Source organism: Squalius cephalus, assembly GCF_949319135.1.
Source record: "Squalius cephalus genome assembly, chromosome: 9".
NCBI classification, from domain to species: domain Eukaryota; kingdom Metazoa; phylum Chordata; class Actinopteri; order Cypriniformes; family Leuciscidae; genus Squalius; species Squalius cephalus.
This window is the reverse complement of record NC_137130.1, coordinates 2,477,118-2,502,896: the sequence shown is the minus strand read 5'-3', so window position 1 is coordinate 2,502,896 and position 25,779 is coordinate 2,477,118. Positions and strand designations below refer to the sequence as shown.

General features: G+C 35.8%; 1 protein-coding gene across 1 annotated transcript in view; it reads right to left on the bottom strand.

Moving 5' to 3' along the window:
* Positions 1–2: 2 nt before the first annotated feature.
* Positions 3–25,779, bottom strand: part of tbc1d8 (TBC1 domain family member 8) — a 50,178-nt gene continuing 24,401 nt past the window's right edge. Inside the window, exons 6-20 of the mRNA XM_079881877.1 lie at positions 24,151–24,358; positions 22,498–22,695; positions 20,435–20,590; positions 18,771–18,921; positions 15,957–16,171; positions 14,058–14,175; positions 12,599–12,884; positions 11,178–11,283; positions 9,406–9,504; positions 9,254–9,322; positions 7,957–8,200; positions 7,373–7,438; positions 6,167–6,250; positions 5,996–6,090; positions 3–2,680 (exon numbers count right to left, since the gene is read on the bottom strand). Coding sequence (XP_079738003.1) covers positions 2,348–2,680; positions 5,996–6,090; positions 6,167–6,250; positions 7,373–7,438; positions 7,957–8,200; positions 9,254–9,322; positions 9,406–9,504; positions 11,178–11,283; positions 12,599–12,884; positions 14,058–14,175; positions 15,957–16,171; positions 18,771–18,921; positions 20,435–20,590; positions 22,498–22,695; positions 24,151–24,358 — 2,428 coding nt within the window. The 3' untranslated portion in view covers positions 3–2,347. The remainder of the gene's footprint in view (positions 2,681–5,995; positions 6,091–6,166; positions 6,251–7,372; positions 7,439–7,956; positions 8,201–9,253; positions 9,323–9,405; positions 9,505–11,177; positions 11,284–12,598; positions 12,885–14,057; positions 14,176–15,956; positions 16,172–18,770; positions 18,922–20,434; positions 20,591–22,497; positions 22,696–24,150; positions 24,359–25,779) is intronic.

Sequence of the window (25,779 nt, the reverse complement as noted above, 5' to 3'; positions counted from 1 at the left end):
TTGTGGATGATTTATTTGTGGCATGTGCAGATATTGACATAATCAGCAGTACAACATGCGTCACATGTAAACTTGAGATGCATTTGTGCAGAAAACATCTTCACTGAAAGATATGATTGATTCAGAAAGGCTCGAGGTGAGATTGTGCAGAGAGAGAGAGTTTGGCAAAGTTTTTCAGAAGATCTGATTGGTTCCTCCAACCAAGAAAATCATCTAATGCTACATGTTTCCTTCTCATGCCAAGAGTTTCTCAAGATCTTCAGTCACAGCCAGATTTGATCATTAAACTGCTGTCAGAAGTGGAAACTAGATGCTACTCAGCATCTGAAGAGTTAAACATGGTCCCGTTTGGATTTCACAATGCATGAATGTTTCCTGTGGCACGATAAAGCTGAGGATCAGTCATGTGACTTTGTTTTTAAGGCACTTTATACATCGGAGAGCTGAGAAAAACCAAGGCTGATCGTCAGATTGAAACCGGATCAGTGTCGGCAGGATCTAGCACAGATAGTCAGCTTATTTACTTTGCATATGTCAAATAATAAATATAAAATTAATGAGAATGTGGCATATTGTTGATTACAACAAATTAATTTTCACAAAATCTGTGTAAGTGAATCTGTAAATGTTAAAATGCACATCATGTGTTTAACATTATTGAAGAAAAAAAAAACATTTTTACAACTTGGTTTCCATCACAATACCATTAAACAAGTTTTAACTGAAGAATTAATGTAAAATAAGCATTGCATTTCAGCTTTTAAATTACACAATTTCATCAAAACCTTGATTTTTTGCTTTAAAAAAAATGGAAGTGTCAAAATTGGCATCAAATGCTGAACTTAAACTGGAATATTCCTAAAAAAAATCAAAATTTAATTTCTTAAAGTAGGCATTAAATGAACATTCACTGTATCCATTTCTAAATGCGTGATGTTGATCTTACAATATATTTCCTTCAAAAAAAAAAAAAAAAAAAATTGACCTCATAAATTGTAATCTAAATGATTAAAACTCGCTGAACGCTGCAGCATTTGAGCTTTAACCAGGAATCAGATATTATCATCTGATGTTCAACAGGTAAAATAATCATAATGATCAATATTTCCTTCATGCGAGTCTCGTTTATGCAGTCAGTAACATGTAAACAATCCCTCATGCGAAGTAAATCCTGTTCAGGTGTGAGAATACACACAGAACACTTCAAATGTGAGGAGACTGAAACACATTTATCACATTCGCCTGGTGTGTGAAGGACAGAAGCAGCGTTTCAACACTTCAAAACAGGAACAGATCATCTAAATCAGTCACTTTACAGAAAAACTCTCATTTGTTAACATCCATAAACTAACAATGAGCAATATATATATTACAGCATTTATTAACCTTCGTTAATGTTAGTTCAGTGTTACAGATATGTAGTAAATGCTAATATTAACTAAGATTAATAAATGCTTTCGAAGTATTAATCATTGTTAATTAATGTTCACAAATGAAACCTGACTGTAAAGCTGTACGGAGGACAGTGAAACTAAAACACTGAGATAAATGTGGCTCAGCTGCTCGAGGCTTCGCTTCACGACGTCCTACATTAAAGCTTTCAGTGAGGGGAGTCCAGCTCACCCCTGAGGCATCATGGGATTTTAGACACGCCACACTGCAGAAAATGATGCTCCTTCTTAGTACTTTTGCTTTGGTTTCCAGTACAAATATCAACACATTCTTAAATCAAGAGACATTTACTCAAGAAGCAAACTGTCTTAAAGGGACAGTTCACCCATAAATGAACATTCTGTCATTATTTACTGTTCTAAACATGCATGACGTTTTCTCATGTTGAACATAAAGGAAGATATTCAAACAGTTGCTGGAGATATAGAGAAAAATACTATGGAAGTCAATAGGGACCAGAAACTGTTTGATTACCAATATTCTTCACAAAATCTTCCTTTATGTTCAATATAAGAAACTACATGCCGGTTTAGAACAGTAAATAATCATTTTTGGGTGAATTAGCGAAGTCTTGTTTTCTGAAAAATCAAAAAGAAAGTGAGTTTGTGCTTTAAACAAGAGCAAATATCTACTAATGGAGTCAGAAAAATCAACTTAATTCAAAAGAAAAGTATTTTTCTGACCCCATTGTCAGATATTTAATATTTTATCCATAAACTCACTTCGTTTTGATTCATTTTCATTAATACCCTCAGTCATTTAAGCTTCATCTCCAGTAAATGACTCTTGATTTAAGAACGTTCAGATGTTCGTACAGAAGCGCGTCGTGTGTGTGCAGTGCGGTGTGGTTTGGTCCTGGCGAGATCAAGGCACACGTGAAAGCGTCGTCTGGCCCTCATCGGCTTCCCGTTGCATGCTGGATCATGAGCAGACCGGCGCGCTCCTGATACTGCCGGGCCTTCGCGGACGCGATCCTCGCGCTCAGGTCGACGGGCCGCTCCAGGAAGTTGACCAGAACCTGCTCGGTCAGTAAAGAGGCCAGGATCTGTTCGAAGCTGACGGACCAGTGCGCATCCGAGTCTCTCGAAGCGTCCTCTGTGTGGTTCCCAGCTTCCCCGATCTGCAGAACCAGACTGGTGACCATCCCGATGGCCTGGAAGAGCTCGGCCTCGCACGGCTCGCCTTGAAACATGCTGTACAGCGTCTTACAGAACTGGATGAACTCCCGCTGAGGAGACGAATCACACACAACAACACACTTCTGAGTTATTCGATTCTCAGTAAAAGCTGCTCCACACGACCTCCATCTGCAGTTTGAGTCGCATCTGTGAACACCTTCACTAACCTGTAATGAGGAGCTTTAAAGGGGTCATCGGATGCCCGTTTTCCACAAGTTAGTATGATTCTTTAGGTCTTCATGTAAAGTTTGCAACATACTGTAGTTAAAATTCCTCACTGGTTGTGTAAAACAACACCCTTTTACCTCCTCAAAATCAGCTCTGTTCAAAGCGACCCGTTTCGGTGCATGTCTCTTTAAGGCGAGACACTACAGGTGAATAGGGTAACATTTTAAACTAGCAGATATCAACATGAAACTTTCCCAGTTGATTACCTACATCAAGATGGGAAAAAATGTATTACAAGTTTTCTGTAATTTAATGTTTAAATATGCAAATTAGGCAATATCTAATTAAATATGCGCTAATTTGCATATATTTTAAAAAACGAAATCTGAGTATTGATAAAGCCAGGTTAAAATAGATAATTTTTTCTTTGTGTTCACATATTAGATGGAAAAAAATTACAGAGGGATTTATGGATATCTACTTTTGTTATCCTGTAAATCAGAATATACTGTCAATAGCCTTAAAAAAATGATTTTCGCCATGTTTTTTGGAATAAAATGTTATATAAATCAGGCTAGGAATAATATATTTACAAATCCCTCTGTAAATGTCTTCATAATATAACTAGGTTCAAGACTGGAGAGTTTGGTGTATATCAGTGCTACTGAAGTGGAGATTTCAGACTTGGAGTATGAGAGAAAAGTCATTTTGAGCATATCAGCCAATGAGATTGCGCATTCAGCTCTTTTACTTTCACGATTGGTTGCTGATAAAAAGGAAATGACCATATTTGGATCCGACAGGATTGTACAGGAGAGAGAGAGCTTTCTAAAGGTGTGTGTGATGACAGGGAGCAGACGGCGATCGTGGAGCGGCGTGTTGATTAAGAACGCCAACTTTTGATGAATTCATGAGAAATCTACAGACGCAAACAGACGAAGTGTAATAAAATAAAGACCTAAATGTGTATTTCAGACTTTTTTCACCACAAATCTGAAAGAAGACATGTTATTGAAGACAAATATCCAAAAATCTCAAAATTGACCAGTAAAAAAAACAAACAGTTTTTGCCTGCCGTGTCTCGCCTTAAATGATAATGAGCAACTCACTCATAAAGTGCTGACTTGGTGGACAGTATACCAATGGCTGAGGGAGGAAATATGCTAATACGGGAAATATGCTAATACGGGACAGTCCGTCAGCGGTCGTGGGCGGAGCATGAGCATTATGACATATTGCTCAGAAAATCCAAACGGCTTGATAAATGAGAGTGTTTAGGCTTTTTGAGGATTAAAAAAAAGGAGTGAATGTGTTTTTTTCATTGTATGGTGGTTGCGTGGGAAGACACGTTTATATGCAAACACCATATAAATGAATTCAGCATCCGATGACTCCTTTAAAGGGATAGTTCAACACAAAAATGAAAATTCTGTCATCAGTTTCTCACTCTCAAGTCGTTTCACAAGTTTCTTTCGTCTGCCGAACACAAAGGAAGATATTTTGAAGACGCTGGGTAAGACATTGGCTTCCACTGTATGTGTTCAGCAGAAGGAAGAAGCTGTGTCGTGTTATTCAGCGGTCCTCCTGGAAACCGCTGTCGTGAAGCCAAACCCCCTCATGGAAAAAGACTTTACAGTTCACAACCGTGACAATGAGCGCCGATCAGGATAAACTAAACACTGGATTTTAAAAGTATGTGAAGTATATAAAGGTCGTGGCATAGACTCTTTAAAATACACACATCGACGTTACATTTTTACGCCCCTAAACATGACGCGGAACAAAACCAACTGTGATTGGTTGCTTTACATGTCAGACGGTCCTTAGCCAATGAAAGCTGCGATGGAGACCAGACCTTCTGCCGACACTGATCCTGATGAACAGAATGTTGCTTGTAATTTATTTTGCTCTTTATATATATTTATATATATATATATACAATACCAGTCAAAAGTTTGGAAACATTACTATTTTTAATGCTTTTGAAAGAAGTCTCTTATGCTCATCAAGCCTGCAGTTAAAAACAAAAACAAACAAAAAAGAAAAAAGTAATATTATGAAATATTATTACAATTTAAAATAATGGTTCTCTTTTTTTAATATACTTTAAAATGTAATTTATTTTTGTGATGCAAAGCTGAATTTTCATCAGCAAGTACTCCAGTCTTTGGTGTCTTATGATCCTTCAGAAATCATTCTAATATGATGATTTGATACTCAGTTATTATCAATGATGGAAACAGTTGTGCTGTTTAATATATTTTTTTGGAATACTGTTTTCAGGATTCATTGATGAGTAAAACGTTAACAGCATTTATTCATAAAAACAGCATTTATTCAAAATAAAAACATTTCTAACAATATAAATCGTTACCATCACCTTTTATCAATTTAACGCATCCTTGTTGAATTAAAGTACTAATTTCTTTAAAAAAAAATAGTTATTGTTCCCAAACTTTTGAACGGTAGTGTATATTGTTACAAAAGATTTCTATTCTAAATAAATACAGTTCTTTTTAACTTTTTATTCATCAAATAATCCTGAAAAAAGTATCTCAGGTTATAAAAAAAATATTAAGCAGCACAACTGTTTCCAACATTGATCATAAATCATCATATTAGAATGATTTCTGAAGGATCATAAGACACCAAAGACTGGAGTACTTGCTGATGAAAATTCAGCTTTGCATCACAAAAATAAATTACATTTTAAAATATATTAAAAAAGAGAACCATTATTTTAAATTGTAATAATATTTCATAATATTACTGTTTTTTTTGTTTGTTTTTGTTTTTAACTGCAGGCTTGATGAGCATAAGAGACTTCTTTCAAAAACATTAAAAATAGTAATGTTTCCAAACTTTTGACTGGTACTGTATATATATATATAAATAAAATAAAATGAAGTGATATACAGCTGCTTTTACAGCAGACTTTATATTAGTCTCATATTTGATGAAGTTTGCATCATTGATTCTGGTATTTTTCTGTTTATTACAGTGAAATAATCTGTAATGTATAAAGCGCTGTGAAATAAAGCTGACTTGACTGAGATGAAACACAACAAAACGCAGCGAGGATCATCACTTGTACATGAGCGAGTTTGGTTTCTGATGAGTTTTGTGACTAAATATCCTAAACATACACATGCATTAACATATTAATATAAGTCCATAAACCTAAGATGAAGGTTCACCTGGTTCATGTGAGGAAGAGGCTTCTCCTCATCTTTGCCTTTGCTCAAGTCCTCCAGCATCTGCCGCAGTTGCTCTTCATAACTCTTACTCTCTCCTACAAACACATGATCACACATCATCACAGGAGCAGTGAGCTGAAAACACGACGTTCACACTGTCCAGAGACCCACCGTTGGGCAGGTTCACATAGAGAGGTCTGGCGCTGGACAGGACTGGACTCACAGGAGACGAGTCTTCTGCGTTCTCACTCAGCGCTGTGGAGGAAACATCACAATCATGAGCTCTCGATGTCCACTGCTAATCATGCTAATGAGAGTTAGCTGCTATCAATTCAAGACGGGACACTGTGGGGTTCAAAAGACAGTTCATATTCTGAACTATTATCAGTTTGACTGCACTGACACTATCAGATGAGCTAAACTTGAACTGGACTAATGACTCTATTGTATAAAGCGCTGTAGAAATAAAGGCGACTTGATTTGACATTAATGCACTGCAAAGAATTATGTCTTGTTTTCCAGTGCAAATATCTAAACATTATTAAATCAAAATACATTTACGTGAGAAGCAATATGACTTAATATATTAAGTCATGTTTTCTGAAAAAGAAAATATATAGTTTTTGCTTAAAACAAGAACAAATATGGGGGCACAAATTGTATTTTTCTGACCCCATTAGAAGATATTTTTTCTTGATTTAAGCAAAGAAACTAAATTTTTAAGAAAACGAGACTTAATATAATATATTAAAAATGCCCTATTATGCTTTTTTCCATGTTCTTCTGTCTTTAGTGTGTATTGTTGCTGTTTGAGCAGGAAAAAGCTCAAAGAAAAAGAGACAATGAAAAAGTCCCTCTGAACTCCCTGAAACGCCTCCATTGTAGTCTCGAGTTTCTCACAATATTCCTCATTATAATAATTCATATGCAGAATAAAGGGGCGGGGCCTGGTTGAGTTAGTTAGTAGTGTGTTAAACTGGCGGTTATGGTAATTAGGGGCGGGACATTTCCCAAACACACTCGAAGCGCTCGATCAATCACAACACACTGCTCCAGCCGACCAATCAGAGCACAGTGTGCTTTTCAGAAGGAGGGGCTTCATAGAGACAGGAAGTAAACAGAGCGTTACTGACAGACTGGGAAGAGAGGAGCCGCAACAATGGAGAATATGGGGAAAATAAAGCAGGAAAACCTGTTCTAGTAGACACTAGATTAAGACTTAAAAAGGACATAAAAAGTCTGTTTGCCCCTCAAGTTGATTAATTTGTACTGGAAAACAAGAGCAAAATAATAATTAGGATAACTATTTTTTGCAGTGTGCATTAATCCAGTGTCAGAGTCAATGACGCCGGCCTGAAGCAGTCAGAGGTCATGAACCTGGTGGGATGTGCAGTCGATACAGGAGCCTGATCTTCTCATTCAGCTCCTCACAGTACAGAACATCTGCAGAGAAAGAGGCATGAGTCAATGAGGACAGAACGCATGTGTGACCCTGGATCACGTCTCCAGTCACGAGTCGCACGGGTTTATCTGTGGCAATAGCCAACAATACATTGTATGGGTCAAAATTATCCATTTTTCTTTTATGCCAAAAATCATTAGGATATTCAGTAAAGATCATGTTCCATGAAGATATTTAGTAAATTTCCTACTGTAAATATATAAAACATGTATTTTTGTGAGTGAATGCAGCACAATCGCCAACATAAATGCACAACTATAAAGGAGATTTTCTCAATGTTTCGATTTTTTTGCCCCCTCAGATTCCAGATTTTCATATAGTTGTATCTCGACCAAATATTGTCCTATCCTAACAAACCACACATCAATGGGAAGCTTATTTATTCAGATTTCAGATGATGTATACATCTCAATTTAAAAAAATTGACCCATGTTTTGTGGTCCAGGGTCACATATATTTTTCGTGAATAAACCACACACACACACACACACAGTCCTACCCAGCATCTGAACGAACTGAGAGAAGTTTATGAGGTTGTCTCTGTCCTGGTCCAGCAGTGTGAAGGTGCGCTGGGCGACAGTATCGGTGTGTGTGCCACAGATCCAGGGCGTCAGCAGCTCGAACAGGCTCTTAAACTGAGCTCGGTCCACGAAGTAGCGTTCGGCACAGACGCCCATCGCAGGAGAGACGCCAGAGGAACTGCACACGCCATCGCCCCAGTACAGACTGATGAAATGCTCTGTCTGAAACACACACTTCATCATCATTTATCAACCATGGCGAGATGCTGCATGTGAATAGGGTAAAATCTTAACTAATAGATAAATAATATATATATATATATATATATATATATATATATATATATATATATATATATATATATATATATATATATATATATATACACACTAAGATATATTGTTAAATATATCAGATATAGTAATATATATTGTTTAAATATGCAAATGAGGCATTTTCTAATTAAATATGCATTAGTTTGCATAGATTTCTAGAACATAAATCTGAACATTGGAAAAAACCAGGTTCAAAATTGCTCGATTTTGTCGACATATTAAAGATAAATGTTTTTTTTACAGATGGGATTCTGGATTTTTTTTTTTTTTTTATCACTCCAGAAATCAGAAAATTATGTTAACAGACAGAAGAAAATACATTTCACCATGTTTGTAAGAGTAAAATGTAATACAGTAGTGGCCAAATGTGCTGTCCGGCCTATGAACCCTTTATTTAAAGATTATTAGAAATGTGTTAAAGATTTTGTAGTCATATTGCATAGTTGTGTTTGGAGTCGATTGTTTAATTAGTGATAATAATGCAATGAATCATGACAAATTGTGCCGACATCACTTTTATCCAGACGGTCATTCAAAGAAATGATGTACAAGAAAATCAAAAAAATATTAATAACAGATTATCTTGTAGTCAATGTATGATTTTTACAGTCGGCTTTTTGTTTTCTATGCATTTTCTTTGCATAGTAAAATAAAACCTATACCTGTAGTTTGACTATTTTGCTAGATAAATACCTTAACCAAGTTTAGTGTTTTTTTATTATTATTATTATTATTATTATTATTTATTTATTTTTATTTTTTTATAATTTGGTGGTTTAATGAACTTGTAGGGTCAGTAAAAACAAATATCCCCTCCAGATGTCACATTTGGCCACTACTGTATATACACTCAGAGAGTTTGAAGTAATGTAAGTTTTGAGAGACTAGTAAAGATGAAAACTTTCATTCTACTCAGACTCAATAAATGTGATCACACACCTTGAAGAGGTCGTAGAGCTCAGACAGGTTTTCCTGTGACAGTGACACGTCTGGGGTGACCAATCGCAACTGAAAACACACCACAAAAGTTCAACCGCAATAAAAACACACGCAGAAGCATCTGAGAGAGCTGAGGCGAAGGGAAGTCTCACTGCGTTGTCTTTGGTGGTGTCTTCGTGAGCCTGCAGGACCTGGACACGGTGGCGGCACCTCAGCATCTCCAGGTGCTTCACGGTCACACTCCCAAATTTCTAGCAAGAAACAGAGGAAGATGAAGAATTAGTGAGTTTTACTGACAGAATGAGCAGATGATGACATCTGAGGATCTAGAGCTGATCGGTTTCATTATTTAAGCAGCTGGAATGTTCCTAACAGTGAAAATGACTTATTATGCCCTTTTTTAAATGCTTGATGTTATTTTAGAACAGGTTTTCCTGCTTGAATGTTGATTATTCTCCTCATATTCTCCATTGTTGCTGCTCCTCTCTTCCCAGTCTGTCAGTATCGCTCTGTTTACTTCCTGTCTCTATGAAGCCCCTCCTTCTGAAAAGCACACTGTGCTCTGATTGGTCGGCTGAATCAGTGTGCTGTGATTGGTTGAGCGCTTCGAGTGTGTTTGGGAAATGTCCCGCCCCTTTCCATAACTGCCAGTTTAACACACTACTAACTAACTCAACCAGGCCCCGCCCCTTTATTCTGCGCATTAATTATTATAATGAGGAATATTGTGACGTGTTCGTTCCCGGAAGAAACTCGAGACTACACTGGAGGCGTTTCAGGGAGTTCAGAAACACTGACTCTGATATAGAGAATAACTCCCTTTTTAATGCTCAAACAGCAACATTACACACTAAAAACTGTTAATCCAACAAAAATTATATTTTGAGTGATAAGCCAAGTTAAAACGCTCGCTTACTAATTTTAACCCTTGTTGCGCTATTCGGGATCTTTTTGACCCTAAATGGCATGAGACTTTGTACAGTTGTCAACACTTTCTAGATCTGCAAATAAAAAAATGTATTGGAATAATATCTGTTTTTATGTTAGTGTGGAAAAAAAGTCACACTCAGGCAACAAAATACATATATTTTTTTAAACATGTAATTTTACTTTACATTATTTATTAATGTTTTTACTCCACATTTAAGTAGTTTTTGGAGGATTTATTATATTTTTTAAATTTATATAAATAAATGTAAAACATTTTAATGTAAAATTCAATTTATAAAAGACCCACATTTCTAACTTTCAGTCATGAGGATAACATGGAAAAGTTTTACATTAATTTTACATGGTTGACATGATTTTTGCCCATCTTTTGGAAAATGCCGATTTAAAAATAATAAATGATCACTTTAACCAGTAGATGGCTGCAGAGCTCCACTATTTACTATTTGCACATGTTTATCCATGTTTTTTTAATTTTTTTTTTTTTTTTATAAACCTATTAAAAATATATTTTTTTTTTATTTATTTATATAAATGTAAAAAATATAATAAAACCTCCAAACCTCCTGGGTTAATCTTCTCTTGGTAAAAATCATATTATAATTGATATTCAGCAATATTATTGATTTGACTTCACTGACACTATTAGGTAAGAACAACACTTCAACTGAACTGATCTGAATAATGACACTACTGTATTTGAGCGTCTTTACAGCTGAATTAAGTCTATATTTGATGAAGTTCAAATGTTCAAACGATCTGTATTGTATAAAGTGCTATAGAAATATTTTTTTTGCTTTGTGTCCCTGCCTGTGAGGATTAAAGAATATGCATTTTAAAAAGAAAACAGATCATTCTTGCTGTTAAATAGAAATAATACAAACTACAGTGTTTTTCATTTCAGGTTTGCAGGTGTGTGTAAGAGTGTGTGCGTAGTGATGCGGTTCGGCAGACACACACACACACACACACATACCTCATAGGCATCAGTGATGAGAGTGGTGATGTGTAGATGCTGAGAAGCTCCTGTGTCTTCAGGACAAACATGTGACTCCTCCTCGTGTCTGACCTGCTCGAGGAAACTAACACACACACACACACACACACACACACACACACACATCACCAGAAAGAGACGAAATGCCAGTTGAAAGTAAATCTCACAATGATTTTAATGTTTTTATTTATCTGAAAGCTGGATAATTAATAACGTCATTAGACAGTCATGATTCCTCCTCGTCTCGTGAATACGAGAGCCTTCACACAGATCGTTTATTCACTCATTTAAACTTCAGAACAAAGTTGTCAAGCTTGATTCATTTGTGTCAATTATTTCAAAATGTCCGCTTGATTCATAACTGGTTAAATGATTTGTTCACATTATCTTAAAAAAATGTTCATGAGTCATTTTTCATTTATTACAATGTTTAGTAACTATATGTTTACTTGCATTGCTGTTTATGATTATGTATTGTTGTATTGGTGCATATAAATGAAATGGTTCAAAATGAAATGGTTAATTGAAATTATGAATGAAAAAACTATTAAATATTGTTGTATATAAATTAAAATGATTAAGTATGAAGTATTAAATAATAAAAAATTATTAAATATTAAATGTTTAATAAATAACTGAAATTACTAATAAAAATTATTAAATATTAAATATTGGTGCATATAAATTATTTTTTTATATGAAATATTTAATGATTAATTGAAACAACTAAGAAATTAAATGATTAAATATGAAATATCGGTGCATATGAATATGAAATATTTAATGAAATGATGAATGAAAAATGATTTATAGGAAGTATTGGTGCATATAAGTGAAAGTGATTAAATATGAAATATTTAATGATTCATGAAAATTTATTAAATATGAAATATTGGTGCATATAAACGAAAATGATAAACCATGAAATATTTAATGATTAATTGAAATGATTAATGAAAAAATTATTAAACATGAAATATTAAATGATTAATTTCAAATGATTAATGAAAACGTGAATAAATATAAAATATTGGTGCATATTAATGAAAATGATTCAATATGAAATAATGAATGATTGATTGAAATGATAAATGGAAAAATATGGTTATCGGTAAACATGAAATACTGGTAGATATAAATTTAAATGCATAAATATGAAATAGTGCATATAAATGAAAATGATTAAACATGATTCTTCCTCGGGTTCATTTACTGAAAAACATTGTGCAAACATGCCTTGATTATTTGCACTAGATTTGACTGTATTTTACTTTGTTCTTTACATAAAACATTAGAATCTGCTTGAACACAATGATTGATTCATTAATTCAAATGCTTCCTCTGACAATCATATCAATATAAGCACACTGAACATCATATCTGATCTGTCAGTGCATCACCTGGTCAGTATCATCAGCGCGTGTCCATCATCGGTGCACGAGCTCAGCTCGACTGCATTGGCGTCCAGCACCGCCAGGCCGATCTGGAAGATGGACCTGATGCCGCTGTAGAAGAAGCAGTCGAGGACACACAGCGCGCTGCGGAACGGCAACACACTCACGAACAGCGTCAGGAACCACGTGAGCGACGCCGAGGCCAGCGGAGAGAGGTCCGGGACCAGGGCCGACAGATCCGGGAGACGCTCACGAACCAGCTCCTCAAACACTGACTGATCCACCTGAGCTCCTGAGACAGAGGAACAGGAAGTGACATCGTCATAGAGGCTCGTGAAGAGACAAACCAGCACACACCAAAACACAGTTTTAATTTATGGACACTCCTAGATTCAGACCTGAATGTTCTTCAGTTTTTCTAGTCTGGTTCTCATTCACTGAATAAAGATTAAGGAGAAGGATTTTTACAAAAAAAAAAAAAAAATCATAATTTCTCCTCAACTGAGAGCTTGATGAGACTGAAAAATAAATAAATAATGCATATTCGTTATATGATGTTTTAGGATTTAACTTTTCCAGGCTTCCTCTTATATTATTATATTCCTCTTATATGTTTTCCAAGTTTTTGTCATATTTTAAGTCCTCTTGAGGCCCTCTAGTGGAGAAGCACTTCTTAGCAAATGCAAAATAGCACTTTTTTCCCTTTTGATTTCTGAACAGTATTATTAGTATCATTTAGACACTATTACACTCAATAAATAAATAGTTTGAATGTAATTTTTTCCATTTTAAGTTTGTAGTATTTTTTTTGTGTTTTTACTATTCATTTTAAATAGTATAGTTTAGTTTTAAATGTTTGTATTTAAAGTGTAATGTTTATATTTTTTGTCTTTATAGTGTTTATTCATGTTATTGTAGTATTTTTAGTACATCAACTAAATGAAAATGAGAAATGTTTATTAGGCAGCTAGCTGAATTTAATTTTTAATTTTTTTCCAATATTTTATTTAAGTTAATTTTATTTTATTTTATTTCAAGTCATACATTTTTTATTTTATTTAGTTTTAGTTAACTATAAAAACCCTGTTTCTGAATCTTTTTTAGTCTTTTTTTAGTAAATAGGTCTTAATATTTTTATTACATCAACTAAATGTAAATGATAAATGTTTATTTGGCAACTAGCTGAAATAAAACAAATCTACATTTTTAATATTTTATTTCAGTAAATTGTATTTCAAGTTAAAAAAAATTGTAAGTTAATTTTAATTTAGTTTTAGTTAACTATAAAACCCCTGTTTACTGAAATTGATCTGGACAAGTTTCTGTGAGACTGACTTGACTAATCTGAATCAGTTCAAAACATTTACAACATCATACTGTATAAAACTGAGGGAGAGCAAAGCAGCAAAGGCATTTAGAAGTAAATCAGAGTGATATTAAATCACACACACACACACACACACACCGATGACTCTGCGGTTGAAGTAGTCGGGCAGCATCCGCTCACACACCGTCACCAGCAGCCAGAAAGCTTCTTCTTCTTTGGTGTACAACAGCATCACAGATGCCAAGATGTTCATGGACTACAGAGAAGACACACATCAGTGCACAAACCACACAGAACAAAGCATAGTTAAAGGCCCCCTGAAATCAAAATGTAAGTTTTTTAGCTTTTAGTATGATTATGTTGGCCTTAAGGTTATATAAGCTGGTGTGTTTTAAAACAATGACGAATTGAAATTCGCATTCAGGAGATATAAGCATTCAAAACTCACAGTCTCTCACTTCCGCTAAAATGGATCAGGGATTTTTATGACATCACCGCTTTTCATCACATCTTCTGTCCAATCAAATGCTCTCTGGAATCTAAAGCTCCGCCCCCTCTGCTATAAACACCACCTAGCCAACGCGACCATTGACACGTCACGGAGCAATACGTGTTGGAGATGTGTGTTTGGTTCCTCAAACGCTTGAGTTTTATTACGTTTTTCAACTGTACACGTTGGTTAAGAATATATTCAAACTTCTACTATTAAATCCAACGTATCATCAGCGCTCGGATTCGCTTCCATGGTGCTGTCAGTCTGTGAGGTAAACTAAACGCTATTGGCTATTTGAAAAGGGGGAGGAGCCATTCAATATGTCCCGCCTTAGCTTCCTGTTTCAGTGGAAATTACGTCCACGCATCAAACAAAGCTGATCGTTCCAAGACACTTCAGTGGGCCTTTAACGCACAAGGTTTATGTAACATCCATTACAGAGCATTTCAACTGGGCAGGTTTCTCTCAAACTGGCCAAATATCAGTGATCTATGACCGAACTCACCTGACAGTATCCGATGGTGAACTCATACTTTGAAAAGTAATGCATTACAATATTGCGTTACTCCCTTAAAAAGTAACTAATTGCATTACTTAGTTACTTTTGTAGAATGGTAATGCGTTACGTTACTTTTGCGTTACTTTTTTTTCCACCTGGGCAGGGCTTGTTTTTTATAACAAAAAAAGTTAAATTTTTGGGCAAATGTAAAGACCCTTTCACACCAAAAGTGAAATAACTTGGATTCATGTAATGAGTTACTTTACTAGTTACTTGAAAAAGTAATCTGATTACATAACTCAAGTTACTTGTAATGAGTAACACCCTAACATTGATTTCAAGTGGGCAGGTTTCTCTCAAACTGGCCAAATGTCAGTGATCTACTGATCGAACTCATACTTTGAAAAGTAATGCATTACAATATTGTGGTACTCCCTTAAAAAGTAATAACGCAACTAATTGCGTTACTTTTGTAGAATAGTAATGCGTTACGTAACTTTTGCGTTACTTTTTTCCCCACCTGGGCAGGGCTTGTTTTATATAACTTTTTTTTTATCTTTTTTATAACAAAAAGGGTATATTTAAGTGAAATAACTTAGATTCATGTAATGAGTTACTTTACTAGTTACTTGAAAAAGTAATCCGATTACATAACTCAAGTTACTTGTAATGAGTAACACCCTCACACTGATTTCTCTCAAACTGGCCAAATATCACTGATCTACTGATCGAACTCATACTTTGAAAAGAAATGCATTACAATATTGCGTTACTCCCTTAAAAAGTAACTAATTGTGTTACTTAGTTACTTTTTTTCCACCTGGGCAGGGCTTGTTTTTTATATAACAAAAAAGGCATATTTTTGGGCAAATGTAAAGACCCTTTCACACCAAAAGCGAAATAACTTGGATTCATGTAATGAGTTACTTTACTAGTTACTTGAAAAAGTAATCTGATAACGTATGAGTTTCCCCCAACACTGATTTCAAGTGGGCAGGTTTCTCTCAAACTGGCCAAATCTCAGTGATCCGCTGGTTGAACTCACCTGACAGTATCCGATGGTGGGGTTTCGGTAGGCGTAGGCGGTGAGGACCCGGCGCAGGGCAGAGATCCCCGTGTCGTTCTGAAACGCCGGATGCTCCGGGAGCGAGCGATGAAGATCTCGCTCTATTTCCTCGGTAGCGATGCTCGTTTCGCCCCGGCATTTCTCCAGCAGATTAGCGTAGTAGTTTGGATGAGCGGCCAGCGAGGAACTCGCGTCTGTGGGCGGGACGTTACACACACACACAATAAAGTGCCAAATCAAAGTAAATGTAAAACGAAAAGTAAAACAAAGATGAGGTTGTAATTCAAATCATAGACAACTAAAGACAACTTTTATCATCATTTGATGAACTTTGCACTATTATTGAACAGAACTGAATCAACATAGAATTGAATAATGACACTTGTATTTTTAGAGCTGCTTTACAGCAGAATTTGTCTCATATTTGATGGTTTGCATCATTGATTTCCTGTTTATTACTGTGAAGCTGTTTTGAAACGATCTGTATTGTATAAATCGCTGTAGAAATAAAGCTGACGTACATCAGCTTGCATCTCCTAGTAAGAACTTTTCCCTAATCTAAAATAATCTAAAAATAACTAAAGTTCTCTGTGGTGAAATAGTCCTCACATTAAATCACTGAAGCAAAAATATGAGGAACAAAATCACAACATCATTTGTGTGCTAATAAATATCAGATTAACTTATAATTCAATTGAAATAGGAACGGAAATCTATTTTAATATCAAATTAAGCAAGTTTCATGGCCATAAGAAGACAAGTTTGTACAATTTGAATCAGTTTTAAGACCTGAATGTTCTTCCCAACTCTTTTTAAACATTGAATTTAAATTACTTTTCTGGTCAGTTGTGATTTACTGAATAAAGATTAAAGATACAAATAATTTTTTATCACAATTTCTACCCAATTGAGAGCATGACTGGGAAAAATAAATAAATCATATTTGTAACAAAAATGCCCATTGTGTATTAAGATTTGATTAATTTCCATAACTTTTCTAGGCTTCCACATATTCAGGTTTTCGAAGACTGTATGAATCCTGGGTTAAAACAGTTGATTAAAATAAGAATGAATAAACAATGAATTTTGATGCATAGGTTTACAAAACACATATTCAGAGGAGTATTAATGAGTTATGTGCATTTTTCATGCTATTTTTGAATGCAATTATTTGACAAAATGAATAATCCGATAAATGCGTAACATGAGAGATTCCATGAAACGAGGTGATCATGTAATGCATGTAATAAAACTCCAGGCTGTGAGTGTTTATATCAGACCTGGGCATTGTACATATTTGGTAAATTAGAGCTGGAGTCCATAACTTTTTTTGTTTGTTCAAAATGTACGAAAATTATAAATTGAGCGAGTACATCATGAATACATTTTCCAAACCGTGTTTTTGTCTTATCATGAATAACTATGGTACACCTATAATCAGTGTTTATATTCGGACTATTTTAGGCCGGTCGGGTTAACCGCTGCAGAGTAGCCCAGAGCCTGCGCGACTCGTCACAGACATGAGAGAAGTAGCTCCGGCTGCAATGTTCTTCCGGAAGACACATGCAGTTCTGTTTATTAACCGCTAGAGTGCCAAAAGTTATGGACTGTTGCTTTAAAAGTCAAGGCATCTACATAAACACCAACACTGGGGGCATTTATTGCTTTTTTATATAGTTAATTTCATGCTGGTCTTTGAAATACTTGCTTTTATGTATAAAGTTGTGATGCTAGTTTTTGAAACAGCAAAAAATGCACATTTTCAAAACTGTTTTTGTGAATGTTCATTAAATAGTGATTGTGTGCTCCACATTTTCATTTCATTCATTTCCTGTTTTTTTATAAAGAGAAATAATACATTGGAAAGAACTGAGTTAAAGGGATAGTTCACTTTGAAATTAAATTTCGGTATGTTTTAGCTTACCTCAAGGGCATCCAAGATGTAGGTGTCTTTGTTTCCGCAGTAGTTTCAATTTTGATATTTTTAGGTCAAACCGTTCTTGTCTGTCAGTCGTTTAATGCAGGTCTATGGTCACTGTCTCAAAGAGCATGCACAGAGTCCAAATTAAACAATTCCCCATCGTAAGTACACAGTGATGGCCTAAGACATGAAACGAGCGGTTTGTGTGAGAAAACGAACAGTATTTATATCGTTTTTTAACTTTTTTACCCTTTTCAGGCGCTTGCGCAGACTAAGCCAGAACGCGCGCACACGTCACACACCAGGATGCGCGCGCGCCCTCAGATCACTTGGACGTGGCTGTGTTATAAGAGGTAAAAACGATATAAATACTGTTCGTTTTCTCACATAAACCGCTCGTTTCGTGTCTTAGGCCATCAATGTGTACTTACAATGGGGAATTGTTTTAATTTGGACTTCTCTGTGCATGCTCGTTGAGATAGTGACCATAGACCTGCATGATATGACTGTCAGACAAGAACAGATTGACTTGTGAAACTACTGCGGAAAAAAAGACACCTACATCTTGGATGCCCTTGAGGTAAGCTAAAACACACCAAAATTTAATTTCAAAGTGAACTATCCCTTTAACTGTATTGGTCCGGCCCTCTACAACTGCCCAGGTTTCTCATGTAGCCTCTTGGGCAAATTAATTGCCCACCCCTGGTTTATATGAACATTTCTCCAGAAGGGGAAGTGAGATGCTGCACAGACGCTTGAGGCGCACAAATATAGAGTGACAAAAACCAGAACAAAAGAAAGTCACTTCCATGGTGTTGTGTGACTCGGCCTAACCCGATCAACCTCTCTCTCTCTCTCTCTCTCTCTCTCACCTGAGAAATGGAGCCAGAGTTCGCCGCGCAGAGACTCCGGGATCCCCAGCGTCACCAGCGTGCGGATCTTATCTGTGCGAAACATGTGAACGCCACGACCAAACTCCGTGAAGTGATCGTCCCATAAACGCTCTCTGACCTGCTCTGTGTTCTGATGGAGACACACACACACTCACATTTCACACCGACATTCAACAGGAAATTATTTGCATGAAAAGCATCAGTGTATTTTTTAAATAAAAAATATGACTCTTTTTCATATTTTAATTTGGTAACACTTTACAATAGGGCTCATTAGTTAACATTAGTTAACTACCTTAGTTAACATGAACTAAGAATGACCAATACTTCTACAGCATTTATTAATCTTAGTTAATATTAATTTCAACATTTACTAATACGTTATTAAAATCAAAGGTTGTGCTTGTCAACATTAGTTAATGCGCTGTGAACTAACATGAACAAACAACGAACAGCTGTAGTTTTATTAACATTAACAAAGATTAATAAATACTGTAACAAATGTATTGCTCATTGTTAGTTCATGTTAGTTAATAGATTAACTAATGAACCTTATTTGAAAGTGTTACCTTTAATTTTTTTTAAAAAAAATCAATTCATACATTCATAAAACTATACTTAGTGTTATATTACATTAGTATTAAATTACAGTAAACTAGTTCACAGTGTTTGTGTGAGATGAGAAATTTGAAATCTTTCTCTCTTCTGACTAACAATGTATCTTGCAATATTTTTGAGCCTTTTTAGAAAGTTATAGAAGCAAATGGGAACGCAAAAAAAAAAAAAAAAAAAAAAATTCACATGTTGTTGTCGTGTCTGTTCACCACCACTATAGAAGTTATTTTTGGTATAGAGCCTAAACAAAATCTTATAGGAACAACAATTTTTGTGATATTATGGACATGGTGATGGAAAAAATGCAAAGTTTCTCAGGGGAACGCAATAGTTTCGCTGGAGCACTTTTTTACACTTTCATTTTTTAGCTCATGCTACCGCTAACCCGGACGCCGACGTCACTTCAGTGATTTGGGAAAAGCTTGTAAAAGTCCTGCAGAAAGCGATCATAAGGATGTAGTGTAACGACGCCCAGTTCCAGGAATGCACTAATATTTTGTTTGTAGTGCCAGTTTATAACAATTATTAGTTAACTCTAATTTCTATAAAGTGTTAAATTCACTAGCTTTTCCCTTACATTTGTGAGTTTTGCAAAGGACTTTTACGTGCTTTTCCCAAATCACAGAAGTGACGTCGACGTCCGGGTTAGCGGTAGCATTAGCCGTCAGGCAAGTGTTATTTAAATAAACTCCTGATGTACTTACAAACTTTCCAATGCCTCGTTTTATGAGTACAGAACCTATTTGTACGACTGTAGAAGTTTGGTGCCATTCTGGGCATTATTAGTGCGGTAATTTACCAGATTCAGCCTTGGATCCATTAGCGCTGCACTAAACCATCCGGCTGATATCTCTAAATAAGCTCTAACTTTAATAATGTTTGACCAAGGGAATAAAGGCTTCTGGGGGGTGTTTGGCTCGAGGTCATGGTGCACAGGACCCTAGGTTGATTTTACTCCGAACCGTCCCTTTAACAGGTTCAGTCATGTGATGTAACTGATCTTCACCATGTCAGGTGTGTGTACTCACACTGATCATGTGTTTGGAGTCTGACTGACTGGGGGGGAATGTGGAAACGAGGGCGTCAGTGAGGACCGTGTGACGCAGAGCTTTATCAGAGATGATGTCTTCTTCGTCCGACTGGACGGTGTCGTAACAGAAGGTGTAATACGGAGTGGCGGAGATCTGGAAGACAGAAAACACACACACTGCAACATTAAGCCTGGTTCAGACAGAACGCGTTTTTGCAATCAAAAATGCGAGACGCAGGACATGAGAATAATATATAAACTGAACTGGGTCCATATTCATCAAGCCTCTGAGATTTACTCACAAGAACACTGATAAGAATGGACTTGGCTCAAAGTTAGTTATCAAGCATCTCAGTCGTAATTCAAGTGAAGTGTAGGACTAAATCTTAAAGGGTTAGTTCACCCAAAAATGAAAATTCTGTCAGTAATTACTCACCCTCACCCTATTTTAAATATGAAACTAAAACCACCAGTAGGTGGCGGCAAGTCACTGTTTTAATAAGTCATTCATTCAACCGATTTGTTCAAACGGCTGATTCATTCAGGAAAAGCAAGGGATTGTTCATTGAATCGTTAAAATGATTAGTTGAAAACGCTGAATTCAGTCAAAAAAATCAGCGCTGTCTGTTGCATTGAGACTCTCGGTTTCATCGCGAAATAAAGGGACAATATTGACAATATTGTGTCTAAAAAGTAACTCACAATGTTAATTTACTGTTAATTTAACGGTTGTATAAAATAAATATCACATTTGCAGTAGTGCACGGGAAAACGGCACTCTTGCTCATGTGATATTCTAATATAACAACATAAATATAAGACAAAAAACTAATTTGGGGACACACCTATAACTGCACACATCACGCAGTGAAAGCACGAGAGGCTAATGCGATGTCAGCTCGCAGTGTCTCGTACATCGTTAAAACAGTGATTACAATATCATCATAGACGATAAATATCGCACATTCCTACGCACATAAAGAATGAACTTACAATTGAACTGACATTTACCAACTTTCTTCTCCTTCTCTCCTCTCGCGTGCTGGAGACAGACGTAGGCTAATGCTGCCGCGAATTGTCACGTGAACAAGCAAATCCACAAAGATAGAATAACAAAAAAAAAATACGTATGCTAATTAGATAGTTTTAATTTGGAAAGCTTTTAGATACGTCTAAGTCAAAGTGTCATCAAAAATTTAAGACTTTTTAAGGGAACCCTGTAATAATGTTCACCTTTAAAATATTCAGTGTAAACCTCCACATTTATTTGCTAAATGTGCAGGTATCATGTGCAGAGATGAACGAGTGATCATGTCTTCCATGCACTGATGAATTATATATAGTGACCTATTCTAATATGTACAAAGGCCTGAAGAAGGAACAGGGCAGTTTGTAAATGTCAGTGACTGAGTATCATCACGGCTCAAGAGCATCTCGCTAATGTCTCTTAAAGCGCTCCTGTTCTGCTTTACTCCATGTTCCTCTGTCTTTAGTGTGTATTGAGCATGAAAAAGTCCCTCCAGTGGGAGTTATTCTCTATATCAGTGTTTCTGAACTCCTGAAACGCCTCCACTGTAGTTTTGAGTTTCTTCCGGGAACGAACACGTCACAATATTCCTCATTATAATAATTAATGCGCAGAATAAAGGGGCGGGGCCTGGTTGAGTTAGTTAGTAGTGTGTTAAACTGGCGGTTATGGTAATTAGGGGCGGGACATTTCCCAAACACACTCGAAGCGCTCGACCAATCACAACACACTGCTCCAGCCGACCAATCAGAGCACAGTGTGCTTTTCAGAAGGAGGGGCTTCATAGAGACAGGAAGTAAACAGAGCGTTACTGACAGACTGGGAAGAGAGGAGCCGCAACAATGGAGAATATGAGGAGAATAATCAACATTCAAGCAGGAAAACCTGTTCTAGAGCTCAAAAACACAATCAAGACTTTGAAAAAGGGCTTAATAGGTCCTCTTTAACAGACTAAACTAGGGTTCACACAAAAAGAAAGTTTTAGTACTCATACTCGTCCATCTCTAAACCGAACCATCAGATGTCAAGAGTACCGTGGATTTCTTGCGTTGGTCGTGTCCACGTATCAGATTCTGTTCCCAGTGCAGATCACGCAGTCGTCCTCGTACGTTCTCCACCAGCTCGTCACGATGAAGCAGCTCGATCAGCTGGAACGCACGCTTACACCGAACGCTAATGATGACGGGGTTGGGCAGAGCGCTGGTGCTCTCAGCCTTCTCAATGGAGAGGATCTGCACACACACACACACACACACACATATTTCATTAATACATCATCACATGTGAGCTTCAACAAAAACATACTTAATGTTTCATAACAAATCTGTACCGGTGTGATTGTTTGGGTAGTAAATCATTTTGATACATTACCAACTGATATTAAGGAAGCCAGTTCGCTTAATATTTTTTTAATAAAGCTACAACGTATCGGTTTACTTTAGCTTTTAACTAGTATTCTATGCATTGTGTTGGCATTACTCTGTGTTTTATGTACTGTTTTACTATGCTATTTATAGGTATTTGATGTTTATGTTTTTATGTAAAGCACTTTGAGCTGCATTCTATCCACAAATGGTGCAACATAAATAGTTTATTATTATTATTATTCACGATTCGATTTCCCGAATGTTTTTTGTAAATTTAGAATGATTCGATTCACAAAAAGATTGGATTAGATTTAGATATGACCAAGATTTTAATATATATATATATATATATATAGTTATTTTTGATGGAAATGGCAAGGTTGTAACTTTAGATGCCAGTGAAATTTTAAATCATTGACGAAAATAAATGATTCACAATTGAAAAAAAAAAAAAAATATCCATGATTGAAGATTGATGCATATGCAACCGACTTATGAAAACTACCATGCTTGCTATACATGCATGCTTATTACCTCTAAACAACACTTCCAAATTAAGAAAGTGAATAATTAATGAATTAGAAAGAATATCCGGAGATAAGCTGGATCATTAAAAGTTCAAAAGGGCATTATTGATACATTTATATAATACTTTTATGGTGCATTTTTCGTCTTTTTGGAGCTTGAGAATTGTGTAGAAACAAGCAGCACTGACATTCTGCTAAACATCTTCCACAAAAAAACTAAAATAATACAGTCTGGAATTTTTTTTTTTTTTTTGGGTGAACTATTCCTACATTTACATGTGACCCTGGACCACAAAACCAGTCACATGGGTCAATTTTTTTAAATTGAGATTTATGCATCACATGAAAGCTGAATTAATAATCTTTCCATTGATGTGTGGTTTGTTAGGATAGGACAATATTTGGCTGATGCAAATCTGGAATCTGAGGATGCAAAAAAATCGAAACATTGAGAAAATCTCCTTTAAAGTTGTTCATTTATGTTGGCGATTGTGCTGCATTCACTCACAAAAATAAATATTTTATATATTTATAGTAGAAAATGTACAAAATCTCTTCATGGAACATGATCTTTACTGAATATCCTCATGATTTTTGGCATAAAAGATAAATGGATAATTTTGGCCCATATAATGTATTGTTGGCTATTGCCACAGATAAACCCGTGCGACTCGAGACTGGTGACGTGATCCAGGGTCGCATTAATGCATTTATCAGACGCTTTCATCCAAAGTGACTATTCCTTTAACCGTGCAGTTCATAAGCTGTGCAGGACATGTGATGGCGTCCGTACCTCTGCGAGGGGTATGATGAGCGTACACTGGCCCTCCTCACGACTGCTGAAGCACACATACCCGTCTGTGGTGTAGACGGTGCCCGGCGTGTGGCAGCGGGCATGAGGAGTCCAAACCGAGCATGACATCACTTCCCGTACACGCTCGGCCCGGGGCAGGCCGAAGAGAGAGAGCACGTACTGCCGGAGAGCCTGTTCCTCCAAAACCCTGAAACCGACACAGTTATACAGAAGTAGCTCATGCATCCGACCTCAACAGATCTGAGAGCTTCCGAACATCAAACAACTAACCCTCGCTGCTCTATAAATACACACGTGCAGCTTACACACACACCACACAGCCCACACACACACCACACAGCACTCACAGACATCGACTCATGATGCTGGTTTACTGGAGGTTCTCTGATACAGACGAGAGAAAATTTGGGGTGCAGCTTTTCTTTATTATGCCTTATGGAATACATCACCAATAGATTTCAAGGAAGGAAAAATTATATTATTATTAATAATATAATTTATATATAAAATAAATTATATATAAACATTATATTTTTACCCCAACTTTTCCTTAGTATTCTATGTTGTAGTTACTGTAACAGTTGAACTGAACTGAATCAACCCTGAAATGAATCAACCCTGAACTGAATCAACCCTGAACTTGAATCAACACTGAACTTGAATCATCCCTGAACTGAATCAACACTGAACTGAATCAACCCTGAACTGAATCGAGCTGAATAATGACAATAGTTTTTTAAAAGCTGCTTTACAGCTGAATTTGAATTAGTCTCATACTTGATAAAGTTTGCATCGATCATTATTTTCCCTTTTATTACTGCAAAGCTTCTTTGAAACAATCTTTATAGTATAAAGCACTATAGAAATAAAGCTGACTTGACATATTGTATTCTATGCGTTTACGTTGTTATTTTTATGCATTATGTATTTGATTTGTATGCTTTTATGTAAAGCAATTTGAGCTGCATTGTTTGTATGAAAGATGCTATATAAATAACGTTTATTATTATTATTATTATTATTATTATTATTATTATATAATCACCCATTAACAGCTTCAATGCAGATGCTGTTCTAAATCTCTAAGAAAGAGCAGAAGAAACTTTAACCAGCATCATCTCTATATTTCTGTCCTCCTCAGTTCTGCTTTACTTGTTTCCACTGTCTCAGTGAACTTCCCCTTTACAGGAGGAAGTGTACAAGAATCAAAACTCTGCTGATGATTGGCTGGATGGAAGGGAATATTCAAATGAGGCCGATACAACAGATGGTTCACTGACGTCTCTGAGGACATATATATCACAATATTTTTTTCCATATCATTAAATATTGATATTTATCATATTTATTTCATGCCATTACTGGGAAAGGAAATGCATTCGGTAGACCTTTGGGACTTGGTAGAGAATGAGTATTAAAGTAAACTCCATAAATTAAGCTATATAATAAGATATCAACTGTATAAATTAAAACATGAATGAAAAAATATCGTTTATATGACATTTCTTAAAATAATGATGTAATATCTCAATAAATTGTATAATAATAAATTATTGCAATATTTTAATAAATTGTATTCTTAAAGGGGTGGTTCGGGATTTTTGACAT